Below are 25337 nucleotides of genomic sequence, written 5' to 3'. Positions count from 1 at the left end.
AGAGAAGCGTGCACCGGCAGTCCCCAGCTACCTATTAGTGCTGTTCAGCCAGTCGTGGAGCAGACCAGTCAGGAGAGAGGTGCCCCTCTCAACTGGGTGGGGAATCTGGTAGGGATCCACAGCAGGTGGGAGCTGCGAAAATGCCACCTGGGCCACACAGCAGAAGCTACAGGAGCCAGAAGGACGGGGCCCCAAAGCCCAGGTGGGGACAGCACAGACTCCCCCATGAGTGCTGCAGCTACTGGCACACAGCTGTGGCCTAAGCTGTGCAGGTGACACTCAGCAAGAGAACTGTGCCCTCCCTCTGCTTGCCAGTCCATGCACCCCACTGGCCACACCTCACCACCCCAGGTCAGATTCCAGGGGTCAGCTCCGAGCAGGACCGGGACCTTGGTCCTCCAAGTCACCCAATCTCCTATGCTGCGACAAGAGTGGGCAGGGCCAGCCTCATCCGGGAGGCTCCAGGAGGCCCCTAGGCAGGCCAGCCTGGCGGCAACACCTATGCCAAACAAACCACCTCCACCAGGGCACAAACATGCCCATCCCCCCCAACAACCCACAGGGGCCTCTTCACAGCCGGCTGCAGGGACGTCCCAGGCCTGGGTGCGCCCACGGAGCCCCTTCACAGCTGGCTGTGCCCACAGGGACCCGTCACAGCCGGCTGCGAGGACATCCTAGGCCCAGGTGCGCCTACAGGGACCCGTCACAGCCGGCTGCGAGGACATCCTAGGCCCAGGTGCGCCTACAGGGACCCGTCACAGCCGGCTGTGGGGACGTCCCAGGCCTGGGTGTGCCCACGGGGACCCGTCACAGCCGGCTGCGAGGACATCCTAGGCCTGGGTGTGCCCTCGGGGCCCCGTCACAGCCAGCTGTGGGAATGCCCAGGCCTGGGTGCGCCCTCGGGGCCCCGTCGCAGCCGGCTGTGGGGACATCTCAGGTCTGGGTGCGCCCTCAGGGACCCGTCACAGCCGGCTGTGCCCACAGGGACCCTTCACAGCCAGCTTTGCCCACGGAGCCCTTCACAGCCGGCTGTGGGGACAGTGCGCCCACAGGGACCCTTCACAGCAGGCTGTGCCCACGGAACTCCAGGCCTTCCCCCATTCCTTTCAGGTCCACACCCACCTGACCTGCTCTCCACACCCAGTACTTCCGGGTAATCCACTCAGAACTAAAGACAGATCTGCACAAAACAATGGACCCAGGGAGATTCACTTCCCTCGTGGACCACAAGCCCAGGCGAGCACCGCGACCAGCCCTGACTGGACGCTAAGTAGCCCTGGGAGCGTACTGCGCATGCCCGGTGGCTGTCAGACACGGACACACGCCCCTGGGCGGGACTGCGCATGCCCAGCGGGTGATGGCCGGGAATCACGTGCCCACAGGCTTCCTGGCGGCCTGGTGAAGAGGGAAACCAGCAAAGTTGTGCCTGTTCGCTTGTACACGCTCCTCCCCTGGCATGGCAGTCTGTATACGGCTGTAGTGCTGTGGAAAACACAGAGGGGGGAAAATGCTGCAGGTTTTTTTTTTTCCGTTAATCAACCCTAAGTAGATCCTGAACACGTAGGTAATTACATTACATCCATAACACGACTGTAACTCAATAAAGTCAGTTTGTAGAGCAAAACTAGGAAAATACAGCCGAGGCACACCGATTTCCAAAAGCTCACCACGAAGTCAGGCGAGCATTCATGGAAGTGGCCGGAAAGCGCATTGTAAACCGGGCACCATTCCTTGGTCGCATCTACCTCCACCAAGCAAGCTTGCTTGAAGTGGGCGACATCGGCCGACCCCACCCCGCAGCACTGCCCTCACCCTGCACCGCCCAGCCCCAGGGCGAGCACTGGAACCCCTCCTCAGCAGCTGTGCCCACGGGAACTCTGCACAGCTGCCCGGGAAGCACCTACCGCAGACACTACGAGCGCCCAGGCCATGTCAGGGAAGTTAGACCTCTTCCCTGCTGGGCTCGGAGCAGCCCAGCTCTGCAGAGACAGACGGCAGGGAGCCCTGTGCATGCTGGGACACCCTGTGCACGCCTGGCTTCTCCTGAGCCTGACCCTGAGAGCGGGGTCACTGCTCTGAGTGGCACCTGAGGAGAGCTCTGGGCAAGCAGCCCTACTGCTCCAGAGGAAACCCCTGCCCTCCCAGGCCCCAGGCCCTTCACCTCCCACCTGAGCTCTGCACAGCTCCCAACAGGCGGCACCAGATGTCGGGGGTCAGACCCCAAGGCAGCCACGCCGTGTGCTATGCACGCCTGCTTCCTTGGCAGTCCTGGCCCATGTCCCCTGCTGCCCAGAGGGCACTGCAGGGAGAAGAAGCAAGGTTAGCGGGCAATTCTCAGCAGAGCTGGGGGTGTGGGGATAAGCAATGAGAACAGCAGAGACCCAGAGAATTCTAGAATGGGGCTGGGAGCAGGACTTGACCCATGTCACGTGAACTGTGTTAGTATCGAGAGCAGCTGCCAAGCCAGAAGAGGCAGGGTCACCCACTGGGCACTTCACCATCCACCGCACACAGCCACACCCAGCCTGAGCGTTCACCGGCTGCTCCCCCCAGCTCTAGGCCCCCACAGAGCCCCCGCTCTCAACCCCTCCTCCCTGGGGACACAATCCCTTTGTTCATGTTAGGGAATTTGAACAAGAAACTTTTGATAAAGTACTGGGCAGGGGCCTGCTCCAAGTCAGCACACAGGCATGCCGGCAGCCACCAACACCATCATCTAACCCAGGAGTCAACAAGGACCAGGGCTAGGCACCCCCAGAAGTCCTCCTGGGGTACTGCTGACACTGCTGGCTGACTCCACATATAACATGGAAACACCACCTTCAACAGCAGCAGGAGCAGGGGCCACAGCCTCTGCAGACATCTGGGGCCTCACAGAACACCCCCACACACAGAGGAACAGGGCCAGCTCTGGGGCCAAACCTGCCCCAACCCTGCCTCTGTCGCTCACGGAGCCTTAGCAAAGCCAGGGCAACGCAGGGCCTGGAGGGAAGGCTTAGGGGTAGCAAATGAGGCTCCCATGCGTGTTTCTGAGAGGACCCAGTTGGTAGACACGAGCAGCAGAAGGACCAGGGCTGCAGCGGAAGGACTAGGGCCTGGATAGCACTCCCTGGGGTCTACACTGGCTCACTTGAGTCTCCAAAGTGTTTGTGCTTGTCCCTGGGGTGCAGCCAGACCTGTTACAGACCCTGGGGAATGGGCGCAGGGCCTAACGTGTGGACGACCTGGTCATGACCTCAGCCAGTCTCTGTGGTCACAGAGAAGGCCCACGACAGAAGCGTCTAAAGACATTCAGACCAGCGTGTCGCTCGGGCAGGGGCTCTTCCAGGCAGCTTCATCTGTGATCAACAGGAAGGGGACCAGCCCGCAGACCACTTTCCTTCACATCACACCCACCCTCAGTGGGCATCTCCTGGCTTCACGAGGTGAGACACACTCCCAAGACAGGCAGCTCAGGAGGCCAGGACAGCCTGAGCCCAGGGCTGTCCCCTCCGGCCCCCACCAACTCCTGACCCATGCGAACGCAGAAGGGGCTGACTGGATTACAGCAAACAGGAAAGCGACACAGAACCATGAGGCGGCTGGCTGGCCCCAGCAGTGCAAGGTGACCCTGCCAGTAAGGCTGCTCTGGCCCGGGAGAGCCAGCCAGGGGTCCCTACACAACTCATAGGGCAAAACCAGGGGCCAAACTCCGGCTGCGCATTCATCTTTACACAGGCATGGGGACACCCAGGACCTCAGGGGGGTGCATTCAGGCCCCAGGGACAACAGAGAGGACACTGAGGCTGGCCAGGGTGTAGCCAGTGGACGTATCCCCGCTGGGCCACTGCAGAGCCATGGGATTCTTTGGGGTTGCTGGCCGTCTCATTTGGTGTCCCCGACATTCACACCAAGCCTTGAGAGGAGGGGTTGGACACAGCCAGGACGAGGGGAAGTGGAGGTTGGTAGGAGGGTGGACAGGAGAGGAGCAGCTGTCTGCCTCACTCTCCAACTAGAACTGCAGACTGGGGAGGGGCTGGGGCTGGCAGATGTCAAGGTCCCAGCTGGCATGGCCCCTAGCAGACGACGACCTCCACGGTGCAGCCAAGCAGAATGCCCTTGACCAGCTGTGCATGCAGAACCCCACCCACAAGAGCACAGAGACCTGCACCTCCAGGCGTGAGTGTGGGTGGCAGCTGTGTCTGACGCCTCCCTGCCCCCAGAGACAAGACAGAGAAGGTCGTGGGCCACACACAGTGCTCCCCCCACCATCAGAAGCCAATACTCTGGTCAACAGCACAGTACACATTGGGCCTGCAGGCAGGCCTGAGGGCAGCACTAGACCCCTGCCCTGGCCAGCTTTGCAACACAGAGCTCCCACCCACATGAGACACAGCCAGCAGCGGTAGAATAGCCCACCTAGCTTGCCTTATGGATGTCCTGCTTGGAGTGCAGGCTGCTTTCTCATGGAGCTGATGGCAGGGACGGGCTCTGCAGCTCAGAAACCCCACACAGGTCACAAGGCAGCCAAGCCTCATGAGATGAGAGGTTAGCAGCGGAGGCTCCACGCACTGCCTGAGCTCTGCCCACAGTATGGCACGTGCTGGGGAACCCTGGGCATACCCCTCCTCCGTGCCTTGGTTTCCCCACCTGGTTGAGCTGAGAGCTGCCAAGGGAATGCTGCCCTCAGCCCGCAGAGGCTGCCAGCTCCAGCATGGCACTGGCCTCACTGCGAGTTCTCCCACGGCCAGGAGGGAGACAAAGGGTGCCTGGGAGTTCACACAGGAAACCTGCGGGACTCAGAGACCCCCAGCCTGGGACTCTGGCTATGTGGGAAGGCTGGCACTGGCACTCTGCAAAATGCAGTTCCCGACTCCGGTGGGCCTCCCTCCCGAGCAGCAGGGTGTTCTCTTGAGAAGCCACTTGAGCACCTTAGTGGCTGCTGTGATTTCCCCATTGTTACTAATTATGCTGGCACCACCAATCCTGAAGCTCCACCAGAAGCCCAACAGCAAAGGCTGAGGACAGCAGAGGCCTGGGCCACCAACAGAACTGCCCAAGGAGGAGATGCCCAAGCCAAGAAGGCCTGAACAGACTGGACAGCCCGGCACCTGAAGCTCTCACAGGAGAAGCCCAGTGCCCCCGCACACTCGACCAGACACTCACAGAGCGGGCTAGCCACTGGCTGCGCAGAAGGAACACCCAGCCCCGACCCCACCCTGCCCTGCCCAACCCAGCCATGTGCCACCCTGCCCAGCTGGCTCCTGTGCTGCTACACTTTCACAGGAAGGCCCCCCGCAGGGACAGGCCACCTCGCTGCAGCCCATTGCTGGCTTGCCTGCTGCCTGACTCCCAGCAGCCCTGTTCCCTCCGTGCTCAGGTTCTGGGGATGCCAACACCTGCCCCTGCTGTTGTCACTCAGCACCAGCTCCGACACGTCTGTGCTCTGCCCTCCCCACCTGAGTCCCACATCTGCCTCCCACCTGCTCCGTCAGCTCTGCTTCTCCCCTTCTTCCCAATGAAGAACATCTGCAGGCTCCCCTAAAGACACAACACACCTGTGCAAGCACATGCCTGCGCACACACACACCTGGCCCAGGGAACACAACAGACTGCGGAACACATACACCCCCACACTGTGGACACACACACACAGCCACACTGTGGACACACACACACTGTGGACACATACACACTGTGGACACACACACTCCCCCACACTGTGGACACACACACACCCACACTGTGGACACACACACACCCACACTGTGGACACACACACACCCACACTGTGGACACACACACACGGCCACACTGTGGACACACACACACCCATACTGTGGACACACACACACACACTGTGGACACATACACACTGTGGACACACACACTCCCCCACACTGTGGACACACACACACGGCCACACTGTGGACACACACACACTCCCCCACACTGTGGACACACACACACACAGCCACACTGTGGACACACACACACCCATACTGTGGACACACACACACACACACACTGTGGGCACACACACACACCCACACTGTGGACACACACACACCCACACTGTGGACACACACCCCCACACACTGTGGACACACACACACACTGTGGACACACACACACAGTGGACACACCCACACCCCCATACTGTGGACACACACACACCCCCACACTGTGGACACACACACCCCCACACACACTGTGGACACACACACACACACTGTGGACACACACACCCCCACACACACTGTAGACACACACACACACACACACTGTGGACACACCCACACACCCACACTGTGGACACACACACCCCCATACTGTGGACACACACACACACCATGGACACACACACACACCGTGGACACACACACACTGTGGACACACACACACACCATGGACACACACACACACCGTGGACACACACACACTGTGGACACACACACCCACACTGTGGACACACACACCCCTCCACATTGTGGACACACACACACACCCACACTGTGGACACACACACTGTGGACACACACACACCATGGACACACACACACACCGTGGACACACACACACTGTGGACACACACACCCCTCCACATTGTGGACACACACACACCCCCACACTGTGGACACACACACTGTGGACACACACACACACCATGGACACACACACACTGTGGACACACACACACACCATGGACACACACACACACTGTGGACACAGACATACACACTGTGGACACACACACACACCATGGACACACACACACACCGTGGACACACACACACTGTGGACACACACACACCATGGACACACACACACTGTGGACACACACACACCCACACTGTGGGCACACACACACACCCATACTGTGGACACACACCCCCACACTGTGGACACACACACACACCCACACTGTGAACACACACACACCCACACTGTGGGCACACACACACCCCCATACTGTGGACACACACCCCCACACTGTGGACACACACACACAACAGACTGCAGGACACTCATTTTCACACATTACAGGGTCACTCACACTCTGGATGCACACTGCCAATGGGGACAGTCATGGCGCTGTGTGCCCATGGAAGCCCTTGTACACAGCGACCTGCTCTGGTCTACATGGAGTTCAGGTCACCTGAGCCCTGTGCCCCAGGGAAAGAGACGCAGAAACCATGCTCCTGCCCACTGCAGCCGCCAAGCGCTCTAGCCAGGGAAGGAGGAGCAGCCCCGTTCCAGCACCCATTTTCTGCTCATGGCTACAGAATTTCCAGAAATCTTTCCTCCAACCTAGTGCACTGGTTCTAGACCAACCCTGGAACTCCATCAAACACGCCTTGCTTTGCTTTGTTTTGTTTTTCTTCCGTTGCTGGGGCTGCAAGTCATTTCTTTTCCTATTTTCCACTTTCAGTGATTCAGGTTTTCCATCCAAAAAACACCTACAACCCTTGTCAAGGCTGTGTGAACTCTTTGAAGCCCTCAGAGACTAGAGCCACAACTCCGGGCCCGGTGCTGAGTCCTCTGGGAATCCTGGCTCTGCCTCCCTCCTCCGCTGGCTAGCACACCAGTGTTCCCTTGCATTCTGAGCCTGCCCCCATCCACTCCTCTTTGGATCCCATCTGTGCCTAGGGGACAGCACCCCTTGTCCGCACAGCCCAGGCTGCACGCCATTCACATGCATGGCCATGTGCAGACCTCACAGCACCCTCTCTGACCCCCTGCCGTCCCGCGGCCGTGTCCAACAGGAGTGAGCAGACTGCAGCGTCCTGGACAGAACCCACTTCCTTGGACTTCACGCATTATCACACTGCTTTGACCACGACTTGAGTGAACTTGGCAAGCATAGCCTCTGCACAGCAGTTTCCTGCCTGTCCTGTGGCCATTTGTTCCCCCATCCGTCTGGGCAGCTGGCCCTCCCACCACTTGGCTGGAAAGGACCTGGCATCAGACGGGCTGGCTGCTTCCTGAGCCACTCCTGCGGCCTTGATTTCCAGTAAAGTGACCCAAAGCAGATTGTGAGCTGATGGTAGCCAAGAGAGGCCCCAGGGCCCAGTGAGGACCACAGGGGGCTGACCCAGACCCTGCAGTGACCCTGGGCAAACTGCAGCGCCCCCTGCTGCAGGAACCTGGTGGCGCAGGCTGAATCTCAGGCTGCCCACCCTGCCCAGCCCAGAGGGGAAGTTTGACCAAGGCTCAGTCTCTGCTTTTATAAATCTCTGCCTTTAATGACGGCTTCAAGGCTGAGGGGAAGAGGACCATTACACCACTGAATAAGTTAATGGGGCAGAGAGAATCTATTTCGAAGTCACCCCAGGCTGTTTTCCTCTGGAACTAAAGCTTGAATAAGCAAAAAGAAAAAATTAAAACTGTGGTATGCCTGGCCCCTAAATAACCCCCAGTGTCACCTCTGGCCAGGAGGCTGCAGCACAGGTTCCCCCTGCATAGGGCCCCGGCACCGGCTGCGGCCTGCTGGGTCCTCTCCCACCCCACGGCCACGGCAGCCACACGTGGCTCCCACGCAAGACACTAGAACCAACCCTGCCCCTCCCAACAGACACCTAGGACCCTAGGCTGCACCACTTTCACGCGGTCTGCGCAGCCCTCACATAAATCAGACATGCCCTCCCTCAGGCACAACCCTCTGCTCAGCGCCTCTTCCTCAGCCCGCTCCCCTGCCCCTCGTCCCCCAGCCTCCCTGCCTGTCCTGGGAACTCCTTGGGCAAGGAAAGCACAAATAATTAAATAAATCCAACTCCTGCTGGTAAACACTGAATCCCACCAGACTCTCGCTGTTTACTCTTTGATATTTAAACGTGGTAATTAAATCTGAATAAACAAACAGCTCAGCAGCAGGCCCAGGCCTGTCAGGTGGGCCTGGCCTCCTCCTGAGAGACCCAGAGCCTCACGGGGTGACAGGGCCTAGCCAGGTCTCCACACTCAAGACCAGGAGGTCCTGCAGCTCCCACCCAGCACGGGCTCCCCATGCATTCCCTCTTCCCTCGACGTGTGAGCCCACAGTGGTTACCCCTGCTCCCAGCGCCTGCCTGGACCACACAAGGTTCTGAAAGCGCCAGGAGCACCCACAGGAGCCCCCCCTCTGCCCCCCCCCCTCCCCCCCGGCAACAGCTGTCTGCTCTCGCCAACTCCAGTCCTGCCTCGGGGCCTGGGTCCCTCGGGATCTCCTCTCAGGCCTCCACGGCTGAAAGACCTTGAGCCGGCTTGCCTTTCGCCTTCAGCCTCCTCAGCCTCAGGCCAGGCTGACACAGACCGTGGCGGGAGCCCCGGGCAGCACCAGGGGCACTGCCTGAACATGACCACACCAACGCAGCCTGTACCTTGGAACAAGTGTCCAACCCTACAACAGCCGCCATTCCCCAGGAAGCAGACCACACTGCTCCCCACAACAAGCTCTCAGCCTCCGACTGCCACACAAGGCGCCACACGACACGGCCACATATGCATAAGCTCTGTGATGCCAGTCCAGGCTGCAAGCTCACGGACCACCTTCTGAGAAGGCATTCAGGGAGCTGGCAGGGAAAGGAGTCAGGGCTGGGCTGCCCTCCCACCCACCCCCACTACGGAGCCTGGCCTCTGCGGCCTGCTTGCTCTCCAGCCACCAAAAACATCCCATGCCAGCCACTGTGACCTCAAATATGCACACGAGGCCATGCTCTGAAGCCACTCTCATGTTGTCATCAACATACACCCTAACACAACATTGCACAGACAGCAAGTCACTCCTGACGCCCCACCGCCTCGTCTACACTGGCTCTGGGGCAGCTGGGATTGGAACCCCAATGCTTGATCCACAATGGCTCTGGTGGCTGCTTGGAAGCACACCGCGTTTCCCACTCAGGCCATGGACAGGCTCTCCCATCCTCTAACCTGGACTCTGTCCACGTGGCTGTGGCGCAGACTCCACGGCAGTAACTGCCTGCAGGCTAGGCATCTCCTCATGCAGATACAGAACATGAAAGATCCCAGAATTGCAAATGTTGTGAGGCACACATACTTCCGTCTGGTTTTACTGAGATCAGGGGTCCTTTGCAGCAAAGGCCAGGCAAGTGGGCAAATCTGACAGCTGAAACTGGTTCAGAGCGAGCCGGAGAATGGCACTGACCAGACAGGGGACCGGGCCAAGCCAAGGCTGGCTGTGCCGCACTCAGGAGGACCTGCGCAAGCTGAGGACACCTGACTTAGCCAGGTTCAGGACCACCATGCTGGGGCAGACTCCGAAACAAAACAGTGCTGGATGCCTCGACTCTGATTCACCCTGTGCCCTCCCTATGCTCTCACCCCGTGCTCTCACCCTGTGCCCTCCCTGTGCCATCACCCTGTGCCCCCACCCTGTGTCCTCCCTGTGCCTTCACCCTGTGCCCTCCCCGTGCCCTCACCCTGTGCCCTCTCCCTGTGCCCTCACCCTGTGTCGTCCCTGTGCCCTCACCCTGTGCCCTCCCTGTGCCCTCACCCTGTGCCCTCCCTGTGACATCACCCTGTGCCCCCACCCTGTGTCCTCCCTGTGCCTTCACCCTGTGCCCTCCCCGTGCCCTCACCCTGTGCCCTCTCCCTGTGCCCTCACCCTGTGTCGTCCCTGTGCCCTCACCCTGTGCCCTCCCTGTGCCCTCACCCTGTGTCCTCCCTGTGCCCTCACCCTGTGCCCTCACCCTGTGCCCTCACCCCGTGCCCTCACCCTGTGCCCTCACCCTGTGCCCTCACCCTGTGCTCTCCCTGTGCCCTCACCCAGTGCCCTCACCCTGTGTCCTCCCTGTGCCCTTACCCTGTGCCCTCACCCTGTGCCTTCACCCTGTGCCCTCACCCTGTGCCCTCACCCTGTGTCCTCACCCTGTGTCCTCACCCTGTGTCCTCCCTGTGCCTTCACCCTGTGCCCTCCCCGTGCCCTCACCCTGTGCCCTCACCCTGTGCTCTCCCTGTGCCCTCACCCAGTGCCCTCACCCTGTGTCCTCCCTGTGCCCTTACCCTGTGCCCTCACCCTGTGCCTTCACCCTGTGCCCTCCCTGTGCCCTCACCCTGTGTCCTCACCCTGTGTCCTCACCCTGTGTCCTCCCTGTGCCTTCACCCTGTGCCCTCCCCGTGCCCTCACCCTGTGCCCTCACCCTGTGCCCTCACCCTGTGTCGTCCCTGTGCCCTCACCCTGTGTCGTCCCTGTGCCCTCACCCCGTGCCCTCACCCCGTGCCCTCACCCTGTGCCCTCACCCTGTGTCCTCACCCTGTGTCCTCACCCTGTGTCCTCCCTGTGTCCTCACCCTGTGTCCTCACCCGGTGCCCTCACCCGGTGCCCTCACCCTGTGCCCTCACCCTGTGCCCTCCCTGTGCCCTCACCCTGTGCCCTCACCCTGTGCCCTCACCCCGTGCCCTCACCCTGTGCCCTCACCCTGTGCCCTCACCCTGTGCTCTCCCTGTGCCCTCACCCAGTGCCCTCACCCTGTGTCCTCCCTGTGCCCTTACCCTGTGCCCTCACCCTGTGCCTTCACCCTGTGCCCTCCCTGTGCCCTCACCCTGTGTCCTCACCCTGTGTCCTCCCTGTGCCTTCACCCTGTGCCCTCCCCGTGCCCTCACCCTGTGCCCTCACCCTGTGCTCTCCCTGTGCCCTCACCCAGTGCCCTCACCCTGTGTCCTCCCTGTGCCCTTACCCTGTGCCCTCACCCTGTGCCTTCACCCTGTGCCCTCCCTGTGCCCTCACCCTGTGTCCTCACCCTGTGTCCTCACCCTGTGTCCTCCCTGTGCCTTCACCCTGTGCCCTCCCCGTGCCCTCACCCTGTGCCCTCACCCTGTGCCCTCACCCTGTGTCGTCCCTGTGCCCTCACCCTGTGTCGTCCCTGTGCCCTCACCCTGTGCCCTCACCCTGTGTCCTCCCCGTGCCCTCACCCTGTGCCCTCCCCGTGCCCTCCCCGTGTCCTCCCTGTGTCCTCACCATGTGCCCTCACCCTGTGTCCTCCCTGTGCCCTCCCTGTGCCCTCTCCCTGTGCCCTCACCCTGTGTCCTCCCTGTGCCCTCTCCCTGTGCCCTCCCTGTGCCCTCCCTGTGTCCTCCCTGTGCCCTCACCCTGTGTCCTCCCTGTGCCCTCCCTGTGCCCTCACCCTGTGCCCTCTCCCTGTGCCCTCACCCTGTGTCCTCCCTGTGCCCTCCCTGTGTCCTCTCCCTGTGCCCTCTCCCTGTGTCCTCCCTGTGCCCTCACCCTGTGTCCTCCCTGTGCCCTCCCTGTGCCCTCACCCTGTGCCCTCACCCTGTGCCCTCACCCTATGCCCTCACCCTGTGTCGTCCCTGTGCCCTCACCCTGTGTCCTCCCTGTATCCTCCCTGTGTCGTCCCTGTGCCCTCACCCTGTGCCCTCCCTGTGCCCTCACCTTGTGCCCTCCCTGTGCCCTCACCCTGTGCCCTCACCCAAAAGCATCAGACATTTCAGCTGCAGTAGCAGAATCACCTGCCTGTCACTCCAGACTTTCTTTTTAAGATTTATTGATTTATTTGACAGGCAGAGCAAGGGATAGAAACAGAAAAAGAGGAAGAGAAAGAGATTTTCCATGTGTTGGTTTTCCCCTCCAATAGCCAGGACCGAGCCAGGCTGTAGCCAGGAGCCTGGAGCTCCACCCGGGGCTCCCATGTGGCTGCAGCAGCCAGGCACTTAAACCATCCCTGCACCCTCACTGAAGCATCAGAAGCAAAGAAGCCAGAACTCAATCTAGAGTTCCAGAGTGGACACAGATGTCCATGCAGCACAACCCCTATGCTACAATGCTGCCCCCTCTGGCTCCCAGGTCCTTTCTGAGAAAAGCCAACCTGAGTCTGAGAGGCCAGAGGATAAAACCAGGTGCATTTCCAACTCTCGGACACTGTGACCATACATCAAGGTTAAGTCCACGCATGGGGGGAAGGTCAGGTTACACAGCACAGAGGGACACAACAGTGGAGGAAGCACCCGGTCCAGCATAGCCCCACCTGCAGGTGCTGGCCTCCTGTGCCTGGCAAAGACAGGAGGCCACCATGCAGCTCCCAGGCAGAAAGCCCCGCACCACCACCCTGATGGCAAGGACAGCTGCTGGGCCACCATCAGGGAACTCATCATCCTGCCCAAGTGCCATTGGCCTGCAGTGTCGGCATCCCGGAAATGCAGGTTCTCTGGCCTAAAGAGCTGGTCCCAGCAGTCTATGCTACAACAGGCATCCCACTCCAGGGCCATGTGTACATGCACCTGACAGCCAGGACCCCTCGTCTGTGTACAAGCTGCCCTGGCTACCTCTCCCCACACATGCATGGGGCCCCCAAAGACCAGCACGTCCAGCCAGAGAACTGTGGCCAGAGACAGGTGGTACACTGCCAACACTGACCCGCACCTGGCAACACCGGCAGGATGGAGGCCAACCCAATCTGCTGGCACACAGAAGACATGCTGTGAAGATATGGGAATTGTACCCCCAAACTCCAGGGGACCCCCAAACTCCACGGGGCCCTCAGGCCGTTTCCTGCCCTAGTCCCCATATGGGTCACCTGTGTGAGGCCTAGGCCCCAGCCGGGTCCATGGAGTGGGCAGGAGAAGAAAGGCCAGGTGAGTAGGCGGTGCATGACCCACACCACAACCCAGGGCAGACCACCACGTCTGTTTCCACAGCCACAAAAGAGGCCAGCAGCACCGAGGGAAGAGGGCTGGGGGCTACACTGAGAACGGAATACGGTTAAAATAAGATTCCCAGGACAGCTACAGGGCCATGACCAGCTTCCCTGGGCGCACCCTGCTGCTCCACCACAGGCCACGCACAAGGGAGGGCACAGGCCGCGTGCCGGCACAGGGGTACATGCCACCCCAGCCAGGAAGTATGCCAGGAGAGGGAGCCAAGAAGGGTAGGGTCAGAGCACAGGCTGGCGGCTGTTGGGGCAGGGACAGCTGGGTACTGGGCAACAAGCTGGGCCATCTATCCTCGGGAAGCCGCTTTCCCACCTACCCAGGCCCTCCTGTGGGAATGTTTCCCTCTGCCCTCTACACACCTGCTGAGGGCTTGAAGCCCAAGTGCAACGAATCCAGGGCCACTCTGGGCCACACGCTCCCAGGCCCAGAGCATGCAGCCTTCCCACCTTGTGCCCACAGGGCCAGACCTGGCTACACCAGCACAGGGTCACAGCGACCTGGAGGACCCCACTTATTCCACACTGGTCCCAGGCATGCTTCCCTCCCCTGCCCCATCCATCCCCCAACTCCAGGCTTCCTGGCATCTCCTTCAAAATAAATGCTAAAGCAGCAAAAGGTGACAAGAGACAGCTTGGGACAGCTGCTTCCCACAGGGTGCTTCCCACCAACCTCACAGTCACTAGATCAATGGCCAGACGACCCCACACAGTCCATCTCTCTGTGACCCACAGAAGCCAGGACCTCTGCACCCCTGGGAGCCAGACGTACCTCATGGGTCACTGGGACAACTTCACCCCACGTCCTCCAACTACCCTCCAACACTGCTGGCATGCCCCTGCCAGAGCCCCTAGAGGACATGGGATCTTCCCAGTGGAGGAGGAAGCTGCAGCCAAGACCCCAGCCCCTCAGTCACCACCCCGTTCCTAGCCATGGCTGGGGGTCTCCCTGCCCCACACTTTTACCACCTCTCCCATGCTGCTTCCCATGCAGCGTCCACTGGCCACTTCAGAGGTGGCAGGACATCAACAACCAATGAATGAGCTGGTTCCTACCCCATGCACTGCAGAGACCCCTGGCCCAGCCCATAGCACCCTCTGCCAGCAGGCCCCCCTTGCAGGCTGTCCCCCACATACCACAGTGGAGGGCACTCAAGTAAAGTAGCTGAGCCCTGGGAAGATGCTGGCCACGCCCCCAAAATGCCCCACATCAATGTGCTGAGGCTCCAACACACCATATCTATCATGTTCTCCCAAGCAGCTGCCTCCATGAAGCCCCAGAGGGCATCACAAGTAGTAAGGGGACCAGCTGGTGACACAGAAGTGACTGACCACACACACTCTGAGGCCCTGGTCTCAGCCAAGAAACACCACGGCAGCCATCACAAGTACCCTCAGAGTCTCCACCAGTCCCCAAAGCCAACACCCCCAGACCCCAATTCATCACTCTCACCACCACTCAACACTACCACCAGTATCACCATTAACTCCATCACCACCAACACTATCACCATCACCATCTCCATAATCCCCATCTCTATCATCACCATCACCATCAACACTATCACCACCACCATCACCACCATCTCCACCATCACCATTACCACCACCTCCACCTCCATCACCACAACCATCATCCCCACAGCCTGTACCATGCAGCAGTGCAGGCAAGACCAGGACACACTTCTTGAGCTCCTTCCCCACCACCTGAGGGGCTACTGCTGCCCCTAGACTGGCAGGGCCCATGCTGGGAAACAGGAGTCCCCCGGCCCCTGCCTCCTGAGCTGTGGCCCCACCTTGTCCTTCCTCCAGTCCCAGTACCCGCAGGCTCTAGACACCTCCGCACGTCACAGAAGTTAATCCTAGCAACAACACCTCCAGTGACACCTTATTTGCAGGTGAAGGAAATGAGACCTGAGAAAATGCAACTCGCTTACGTGCAAAATCACAAGCAACAGGGAAGGCCATGGTCGGGCCACAGCCTGACCCTGATAATAGGGAAGGCCATGGTCGGGCCGCAGCCTGACCCCTATAATAGGGAAGGCCACGGCTGGGCCACAGCCTGACCCTGATAATAGGGAAGGCCATGGCCAGGCCACAGCCTGACCCCAATAATAGGGAAGGCCATGGCTGGGCCACAGCCTGACCCCTATAATAGGAAAGGCCATGGCCAGGCCACAGCCTGACCCTGATAATAGGGAAGGCCATGGCTAGGCCACAGCCTGACCCCTATAATAGGGAAGGCCATGGCAGCCAGGGAAGGCCATGGCTGGGCCGCAGCCTGACCCCTATAATAGGGAAGGCCATGACAGCCAGGGAAGGCCATGGCTGGACGACAGCCTGACCCCAATAATAGGAAAGGCCATGGCTGGGCCGCAGCCTGACCCCTATAATAGGGAAGGCCATGGCTGGGCCGCAGCCTGACCCTGATAATAGGGAAGGCCATGGCCGGGCCACAGCCTGACCCCTATAATAGGGAAGGCCATGGCTGGGCCACAGCCTGACCCTGATAATAGGGAAGGCCATGGCTAGGCCACAGCCTGACCCCTATAATAGGGAAGGCCATGGCCGGGCCACAGCCTGACCCTGATAATAGGGAAGGCCATGGCCGGGCCACAGCCTGACCCCTATAATAGGAAAGGCCATGGCCGGGCCACAGCCTGACCCTGATAATAGGGAAGGCCATGGCTAGGCCACAGCCTGACCCCTATAATAGGGAAGGCCATGGCCGGGCCACAGCCTGACCCTGATAATAGGGAAGGCCATGGCTAGGCCACAGCCTGACCCCTATAATAGGGAAGGCCATGGCAGCCAGGGAAGGCCATGGCTGGGCTGCAGCCTGACCCTGCTAATAGGGAAGGCCATGGCTGGGCCGCAGCCTGACCCCTATAATAGGGAAGGCCATGACAGCCAGGGAAGGCCATGGCTGGACGACAGCCTGACCCCAATAATAGGAAAGGCCATGGCTGGGCCACAGCCTGACCCCTATAATAGGGAAGGCCATGGCTGGGCCGCAGCCTGACCCTGATAATAGGGAAGGCCATGGCTAGGCCACAGCCTGACCCCTATAATAGGGAAGGCCATGGCAGCCAGGGAAGGCCATGGCTGGGCTGCAGCCTGACCCTGCTAATAGGGAAGGCCATGGCTGGGCCGCAGCCTGACCCCTATAATAGGGAAGGCCATGGCAGCCAGGGAAGGCCATGGCTGGACGACAGCCTGACCCCAATAATAGGGAAGGCCATGGCAGCCAGGGAAGGCCACGGCTGGGCTGCAGCCTGACCCCGATAATAGGGAAGGCCATGACAGCCAGGCAAGGCCATGGCTGGGCTGCAGCCTGACCCGATTCCCAGTCCTGTCACTGCAGCACCTCACAGGTGCTGGCCACATCCACACCCCTCCCTCCCTCCCTGACCCGCACAGTAACAGTCCACTACCTTCCGGCCATGCAACACGGATGACCAGTCAGAGGCTCCTCCAGCACCTTCACCTGGGCTCCTGGGCTGTCTTCCCTCAAGACTAGTCCCAGATCCCCGGCCATGGCTGACAGACTCATTCAGCTGCAGTGGACAAAGGGGTCCATCAGTGGTCAGGAGGCATCGTGAGGTCAGAACAGCACTAAGAGACCAGCTGGCACTGGAGAGCTGCCCACGCCCACATCTAGGTCTCTCCTCAGCCAGGCCAACTCTGTCCCTGTCCCTCTTCCTTCTCAGACAGGAAAGCAGCCCTCCACCATCTTCCACACGTGCCATCCCTGCTTTTGCCGCCTCCCCAGCTACGCCCACCACCTCCTGAGGGCTCCAAACAGGGTCTCCATGCAGATGGTCCTGTGCAGCCCTGGTTTCCAGACAAGGAAACCGAGGCTGACAGCAGGTACTCTGCCTACTTCTGACCCACTCAGAGCAGAGCCGGGACAGTCAGAAAGTCGCCTGCCCCAGGCATTGCCTCCCTTCCTATCCAGAGGAGGATCCCTGCCATCCTGTCCACATCCACTCGACCGCTGCACCCAGGCTGTCGCTGGAACCTCCACAAGGCCCCCGTCTGTCGTTTCCACTGCCACTAATTCTCAGGTGGGAAAACCGAGGGTCCGCAGCACCAAGTAGCCCATGACCACAGCTAGCAGGGCCAGGGCCTCAACCTGCCTTTACACTCATCTCTGGGCCGGGACAGGGTCACAAACTTCAGTCTGAAAAAGCCACAGCCCCATGGAGGCAAGGAGCTCTGTGTCCCGGGCCTGCAGCTGTGCTGGGGAAGGCACCCTCTAGTGGTCGGACAGGGTGTGCACCAGAACAACACCTGCTGGCTCCAAGACCCCCATGGCCCCTTCACCCCACACCTGAGACAGCTCTGAGTGCACAAAGAGCAGGGATGGTGACAGCAGGCACCAAGTAGCCCACCTGTGGTCAGTGCCATGTCTGAGTATTCACAAGCAGCTCTTGAGGGTCTAGGAACTGCCCAGTCTCGATTAAAGGGACAGGAAAACATACCCCAGGCTTTGGTGGCCAATGAACAGCTGGAGGAACATCAAACCCAGCTGGTCACTTTTCCTGGGTCCCGTTCGGGCCTAAGGTCATCTGGGCAGGCTCTGTCACTCAACCTCCCATCGTCTCATGCCAAGGTACAAACTCCTTTTGCCCGTGATGCCCAAGGGAAGTTGGCCACCACCAGTGACCCCTCACCCAGCCACCCCCGGGAGGCCGCCGCTGATGACCCCTCACCCAGCCACCCCCTGGGAGCCTCAGGAAGTAGGGCCAGTAGAACACAACCTCAGTCAACCCTGGGAAGCCTGCGTCCCCAGTGGCTTGGGAGCCACCTGCAGGGATGCCTGCTTGTGCTGCCCTCTGGTGGCCAGCGGTGGCCACACGCAGCACACCTCGACACAGAGTCCTCACACAGATGCGGGCAGCACAGAGCCCTGTACCTGCCAGCAGGGCCCAGTGCCACAAGTCCATGAGCTGGACACCCGAGAAAGGTCCTGGGTCTGCCTTCGGGGCTGGGCTCCCTTCCCCTGGGCCCTGAGACAGCAGCAGCAGAGGGCAGGCATGAGGCCCAGGCCATCCAGGAACACAGTCCTGGCCCTGGACTCACCATAGCGTCCTGGTGACATGACCCAGTGGCTTCTCCTTTACAGCCTCAGGTCCATCCTCCTGGAACCTGGGTCCGGCCCAGCTACATCTGAGCCCTTCCTTCTCAGACTTGCATACTGATACCCTAAGTCGGGAGCTTCATCCCCTCACAGCCTCCTAGTCATGCAGACCCGACAGTCACCCATGCCATAGCATCAGGCTGGAGAGAGAGGATCCCCAAAGTGGCTACCCAGGCCCAAGAGGCCAGGGACACAACAACCCTCTACCCACAGCCTCTCGACCACCACCGACACTGGGGGCGAGGGTGGGGGGTGGGACAGGGTAGAAGGGAGGGCAAAGCCTGCAAGACAGACTAGACACAGAACACCCATCTAGCAGACTCCCCCTTTGCTCTGCAGCCACAGGCTCAAGCCAGGAGAAGCCACCCAGCACCCTGCTCCCCATCCGGGCTCTCTCTAGCCAGCAGCCGAGAGGCCACTGTCCTGCTGGCCACACCTCGATCCAGACAGAAGCTGTTGCAACCCAGCCACCATCTACTGTGTCCTCACACGCCAAGATAACACGGGACAGTCAGGGAGGGATGGAAGGAGGCCTCAGCTGGGACACTGCCTTCAAGAAGCTGTTGGGAATGGGCCAAGGGGTGGTGCTCCCACCACGAGGACCAACTGGGTAGTGCTCCCGGCACTGCTGGCCAGCCCATGCTATAGGTGCCACCTGCCTTTCTTCAAGGACTGGAGGGCTGCAAAACAAAAACCCCTGGGCCTTCTACCATGCCAACTGACTGCAGTAGCAACTTTATCGTGTGTGTGCGCATGCATACCCACAGGTACCAGTTACACAGGGAGGCCCCGCAGCTCCCAGCACAGGTGCCAGTGACCGTGGTGCTAAGCAAATTAGTACACAGGACCCCACTCCACTGTCGGTAAAGCCGCTTGTCCCACAGGGCTGTGGTCATCCGCATGCAAGGACCTACGTTCAGGCCATGCCCACAGCCAGGTGCTGGCATGTGTAGGCCATGCCCAAGCCCCAACTTTGGCTGCCTTGAGGCAGTCGTCCAAGACAAAGATGCCACGGCCCAGGGGACGGCAGCACCCCTCCCAGGCACAGGAAATGGCAACTCACTAGCACCTAGGTCCAATGGCCTCTCTGCAGGTCTGGGGGATGAGGGAGGGGCTGAGGCCAGGACAGAGCCCCTTCAAGCCTGCCAGCCAATCCCCCAGCCCAGGGGGAATAGGGCTGGCAGAGGGCCCTCCTAGGCTGCTTCCTTGCTGGCTGGGTTGCAGGCTGCAGGCAGTTAGGGCTGCCAGCTCACATTCTTGTTGCCTCTGGGGACCCCGCATTTGGAAATTGCCCTGGGGAGGCACGGCAGAGGGCGACTCAGTCTCCAACATGGCCTCAGAGCAAATGCCAGGGCAGGCAGCAGGCGGCCAGCCACCAGGAGTGCCCGGGACCCCAGCTGAGGTCTGCGACCCAGGGATAACAGGAGGGAAGTGTGTGTAGGGCCCCTGTCTCTGGTGTCCACAGAGGACAAGCCCCTGGCAGGCCCTGATGGGGACCAATGCCCCTGGCCAACCTGACCCAGGCCCACAGATTGGGCCCCTTTGCAACAGCATAAAGGAGGTTGATGCACCAGCACCCCCGATCTACTGCCCATGTGCTCATGGGGCACACTACCCAGGGCTGTGGCCCCTCGCTCACGTCCAGAGTTCCGTGCGCATCTGCCCCATGCATGCACCCAACAGGAACTGCCCACCCCCCAGGCTCTGCACGCTGGACCCCAGCCCTGGCCCAGTACAGAACCAAGCATTCCCAAGGCCTCCCCCACCCAGCCCAGGCCGGGAGCCATAGCCACAACATGGTGTGGGCCGCGTGTCTCCAAGATCAGCCAGGGCCCCCCACACGACCGTGCTGAGAAAAGCATCTGAGCTGGCAGTGGACTCCACACCAAGCCACAGGGCCCACATTCTCCAGAGGTGGGAAGGGAAGAGAAGTGGCCATGGGCTGCAGGCCATGGCTCACGGGGCACCCTGGGCTCTTCCCACAACAGCAGGGGTCCTTGACACCACAAAGGAGGTGCCCAATGTGCCCGACCTTGGCCCAGCAGGAAGAGGCCTCCGCCCTGTCGCTTCAATCCACAGCTGAAGTCCAGGGCTCAGAAAGGCCGCAGTCTCCATCATGGCTCCCAGGCTGAGGGCCTTCCCACAGCAGGCCCCGCGCAGGGCTGGACTCAGGCTGAGACCCTGTTGAAGCCACTCCAAAGCGCAATAGAGACACCAGGGCTGTCCCCAGGGAGGACCACGGCCAGCCAGGCCCTGCGGAAAGCCAGAGCTAAGCAGGAGGCAGCAGTCGGGCAGGGCACACAGGGGAGCAGTCCCAGGCCCTGCCCCTGCCCTGCACCTTCACCTCAGCCCCAGTGCAGGGGCGGGGGAAGTGGTTACAGCCTCTGAGGGGCCTTGGAGCCACACCAGGCAGCTCCCGGTCAGGACTGACCCCCCCAACTTCTATTGGCCTGCCACGCTCAGGGAGGCCACCTGGAAGCTTCTGCCACATCTGTCTCCACCCCTCAACCCAGCTCCGACCCTGGCGCCCCAGGATCCGGGAGTTCACAGCCTGTGGGATGCTGACTCTCCTTGGGAGAGGCCAAAGCTTAAGGGTTAGCGTGAGAAGCAGGGAGGCAACCCAGTCTCCACAGACCCCAGAAGCTGTCAGAACAGGAAAACAAAGCGTCCAGAAGTCACTGGACTCCAGCGCCCGGGAGCTCAGGGTGTAACCCACTCAGAAGTCCATGGGTGCCATGAGCCCAGGCTGCCAGCCGCAGGAGCACCTGGCCCGAGATGCCCCCTCAGCCCCACTGGCCTTCCACAGAGCTCACAGCCCCCCGCAGCCACAGCTGCCCGCTTTGTGACGTCACAGCCTGCCTGGGTGTGGCTGCCATAGACCCTGCTGGGTGCGGCCACCGCTAGGCCTGGAGCAGGAGGAGGCCAAGGGCCAGGCTCCAGCAGGGCCAGGTGAGGCCATAGCTCGGCCCGGCTCCTGACAGCTGGCTTCTTCCTGATACTGGCAACCAGGCAGGCAGGCAGGGAAGGGGGTGGTGGTCCTGGCCAGGCTGTTCCCCAGAACAGCTGACTGCCTTGGAAGGTTCAGCTTGGGGCAACCACAAAGTGGACGGAGGACCAGCCAGGGGCGACAAGGTATACAGGTCCAGTCCCTGCTGCCCCCACGCCAGCACCAGATATTTCTAGCAAAAGCAAGGTTCCTCCACTGCCTGGGCGCCCCTCTTTCCAGCCCCCACAGAGTGGGGGTGGCCCCACTAGGGCCTTGTGCCCAGCCAAGTCACTAATCCTCAGGGTGACACAGTGAGTACGACCCCCTGTCCCTGGCTCCCTCCATCCCGTCAATACCAGCCTAGCAATAACAGGGCCCAGGGGAGAAGAAGACCCAGGAGGGGTCATCCGATCTCCACCTCTGACCCACACCCACAGCACGCACAGCTCTGATGGGAACCGCCCTGGCCCAAGAGGACTGCGGGACAACAGCCCCCAGCTTAACCGAGCACAGTCCCCAGAACAAAACAGGGCCACCAGACCAACCCACCTTGGCTCCCCCTGACACCAACATCACTGTGGCCTGTGAAAGGGACCCACTCCCCCCACCCAGCCCTAACCATCACCTTCAGGGCGGTGACACCTCTGGGTGGCCAGGAACAGCTGTGTGACTGGCTGGGGTGCCCGGCTTCCCTGGCCTGTCTCAAGGCACGCAGTCCCGGAGCAGAGGGAAGGATAAGGCACCAGGCCTCCCCTCCCACCCCCAGGACCCCCTGCCCAGCCTGCAGCCCCCATACAGGCCCTGTCCCAGTCTGAACGCCTCACTCAGGTGCTCCTTCCCACATCCCGGGTGACCCGGCCACTGTGGTCTGCAGGGAGAAGCAGGGCTGAGCTGGCTGTGTCGCTGCTCTCCTGACTCCCCTTGCGTCCCACCTGAGCTGAGACTCGGGTCAAGCTCGTGTTCCCTGCCGGCAGCCAGGGACACCTCCCCACCTCTCCACTCCTGCCCGACTCCCAGCACAGGCCAGCAGGGTCTCCATGAAGCCAGGAGGGCTGGAGGCACTGCATCCCTGCCGGCTCCTCGGCCATGCCGCTGGGACCAAGAACAACCAACGCCACTGCTGAGGCAGGATCCCCGGCTTCCGCCCAGCCATGAGTCTCCGGGAACCCCTGAGGGCACCGCGGCTGGAAGGACGTAGGCCGGAGGGGTGGTCCAACCTGAAGTGTGGGCAGATGCTGCAGGCCCCCCGCGCTGTCAGTGCCCCCAGCATAATAAAAGCAGGCTTCGGTCCCGGACGGGGCAGAGCCCGACAAATGCCAGAGTTCAAGTTGCAATCAACCATCGGCGCGCTCCCCGGGAGAAGCCCCTTCTCCAGACGCACGCCCACTCCTGCCCTCTAGCCCCGGACTCGGAACCACCCGGGGCAGTTACCCGCGCCCCAGCAGGAAGGCGACCGCAGCGTCGAAGGCGGGCGTCTGGGAAATGCCCAAAATGGGGCTGGCGAGGGCGGGGGCGGGCGGGTGGCAGAGGTGGGTGCCCATGGCGGCTGGGACACCGCTGAGGTCTCCTCCGCGGCCCGCTCCCAACTTGTCTCCTCGCGGTCGAGCTGGCCGTCTCGAGAGAGAACAGGTCGCAGCCATCCCCATCTGTCCCCCTCCCAGCCGGGCGCCGAGCTCGGGCACTTTATGCCACTTGAGCGCGGCCAAACTGTTGCTCTGCCGCGGGGGCCGAGAACACCAGTCGCAGCCCCGGCCGAGAATGCGGCTGGAGGGGGCGCGCGCTGGGCCCCCGCCCCGCACACCCGGGCCCCTGGGGGTGCCCACCGGGGCAAGGCACGCGCGCACCCCGGGTCGTGCCTCGCCAGGGCCCGAGCCACCTGGAGACGCCGCGGCCCCAGCATCTCCCGAGCCCGGGCGAGCCTGACGCGCGCCCGCCCCGGCAGCGGCGAGCTGGGGCGGGCGCAGGGCCGGGGCGGGCGCGGGGCCGGGGCGGGCAGCCGGGGTGGGGGGCAGCGACCGGCTTACATGGAGGTGATGTTCCTGGAGATGTCGGTGATGTTGGCGCTGGTGTTGCCGTTGCTGCTGCCCGAATCCTGCCCCTCCAGCAGCGGGAAGAGACTCCCGTCGTCTGGCCGCCGGCAATTGATCTCCGTCCGGCTGCAGACGCAGTTGGCCGGGCAGGCCAGCGCCGAGCCCACGTAGTCCAGCCAGACGCTGCCCAGCAGAAACATCCGCCAGAAGCTGCACTTGGCTGGGCAGAGCGAGACATCCATCTCCGGTGGCTGCTTCTAAAACAGAGGTGGCGGAGAGGAGAGGGGGTGGGGTGCGGAGCGGGGAGAGCGGGGGACGAGACAAAGACGCGGGGGAGGGGAGGGGGCCCTGCCTCGGGAACGCCGGGCGCTCAGCCGCGAGGTCCTCCGGCGCGCGAGAGCATCGCGAGCCGAGCCGGGCAGCGCCTAGGGGCGCGGGCTGCCGGGCATGGTGGCGGCGCGGCGCCCCGGCCGCGGGCCCGGCTGCGAGCGGGCGAGCGGGGCGCGCTCCGCGGCTCCGAGACTTCTCAGGTCGCCGCGGACGGCGGGAGGCCAGGCGGCCGAGAGGGGCGACGGTGTTCAAGTCACCAAGTCCCACCTCCCGGGCAGAGTCACGGCGGACACACCTGCCAGGCACACGCTCCGCGCCCGCGCGCTCGCCGGAGCCGGGGACCGGGAAGGCGCAGCCGGAGCCGCAGCCGCCGCCGCCGCCGCGGAGGGCTCGCGCGCGCCTGCACAACTGCGCGAGCGCCCGAGCCTCGGGGACGCACGGCCGGCCGGAGCGTCTTCCTCGGCCCGCTCCTCCCCGCCCTCGCGCGGCCTCCTCCCCGCCCCCCGCCCGGCTGGGAGCGGCAGCAGAGCGGGCTCGCCCCCTCCCTCGCTGCCCACACCCTCTCCCGCCCGCCCTCTCCTCCTCCCTCCGCACGCACCCACCCACCCACCCACCCACTCGCCGCTCGCAGCTCCCTCTCGGCACCGCAGCCACGCGCTCGCCCGCCGCCGCCCGCCAGGGGAAACTGAGGCGGAAGGGAAAGTTGCGGGGGCTCCGCGCGGAGAAGGGCGGGAGGGGGCGGCGAGCCAGCCGCGCTCCCCGGGGGGCGCCCTCCTTCCCACTTTCTGGCCCTGGCGCTGCCGGGCTCTGCTGCAATCCGGACCGCGGGAGGAAGTGGGGCGAGCGTGGCCGAGGCCGCGGGGGCCTGGGGCTGAGCGAACCGGCGGCTGGGGGTGCTCCGTGGGACCCGGCCTGGCAGGGAAAGGGGGTGGGGCTCGGGGCAGGACTCGCCCGGGAGGGGGCTTTGGGCTCGGCCCCGGGCGCGCGGGCGGTGGCGCGGGCAGCGTGCGTGCCCGAGCGGCGGCCGGGAAATTGAGATGCAAGGGGCATTTTGGGCGAGCGCCGCGCCGGCACCGGCAGAGCCGGCCTCCCGGGCGCGCGGAGCTGGCCGCGGTCTCCGGGACCTCCCGCTCCCCGGGCTGGCGGCGCCCTTGCCGGCGGGGGCGCGGAGCAGGTGCAGCTCGACGCGAGCCGCGACCCTGTCGGGGAGG

At 62.3% G+C, this 25337-nt stretch overlaps 1 protein-coding gene across 6 annotated transcripts in view; it reads right to left on the bottom strand.

Annotated features, from left to right (window-relative positions):
• The window catches only part of NTRK3 (neurotrophic receptor tyrosine kinase 3), a 196773-nt gene extending 172735 nt beyond the window's left edge, over positions 1-24038 (bottom strand). For 5 of the 6 annotated variants that reach the window (XM_040969387.1, XM_040969388.1, XM_040969389.1 and 2 more), the window contains exon 1: positions 23791-24038. In XM_040969387.1, the coding sequence (XP_040825321.1) occupies positions 23791-24038 (248 nt within the window). Of the gene's footprint in view, positions 1-15433; positions 15576-23790 lie in introns of those variants that run through there. The other variant, XM_040969390.1, reaches the window with a different exon arrangement.
• Between the last annotated feature and the right edge of the window lie 1299 nt (positions 24039-25337).

Source organism: Ochotona curzoniae, unplaced genomic scaffold (genome assembly GCF_017591425.1).
Source record: "Ochotona curzoniae isolate NIBS_2020 unplaced genomic scaffold, NIBS_Ocur_1.0 scaffold_4701, whole genome shotgun sequence".
NCBI classification, from domain to species: Eukaryota; Metazoa; Chordata; class Mammalia; order Lagomorpha; family Ochotonidae; genus Ochotona; species Ochotona curzoniae.
The sequence above is the reverse complement of the archived record's forward strand: the minus strand, read 5'-3'. Positions and strand labels throughout refer to the sequence as shown.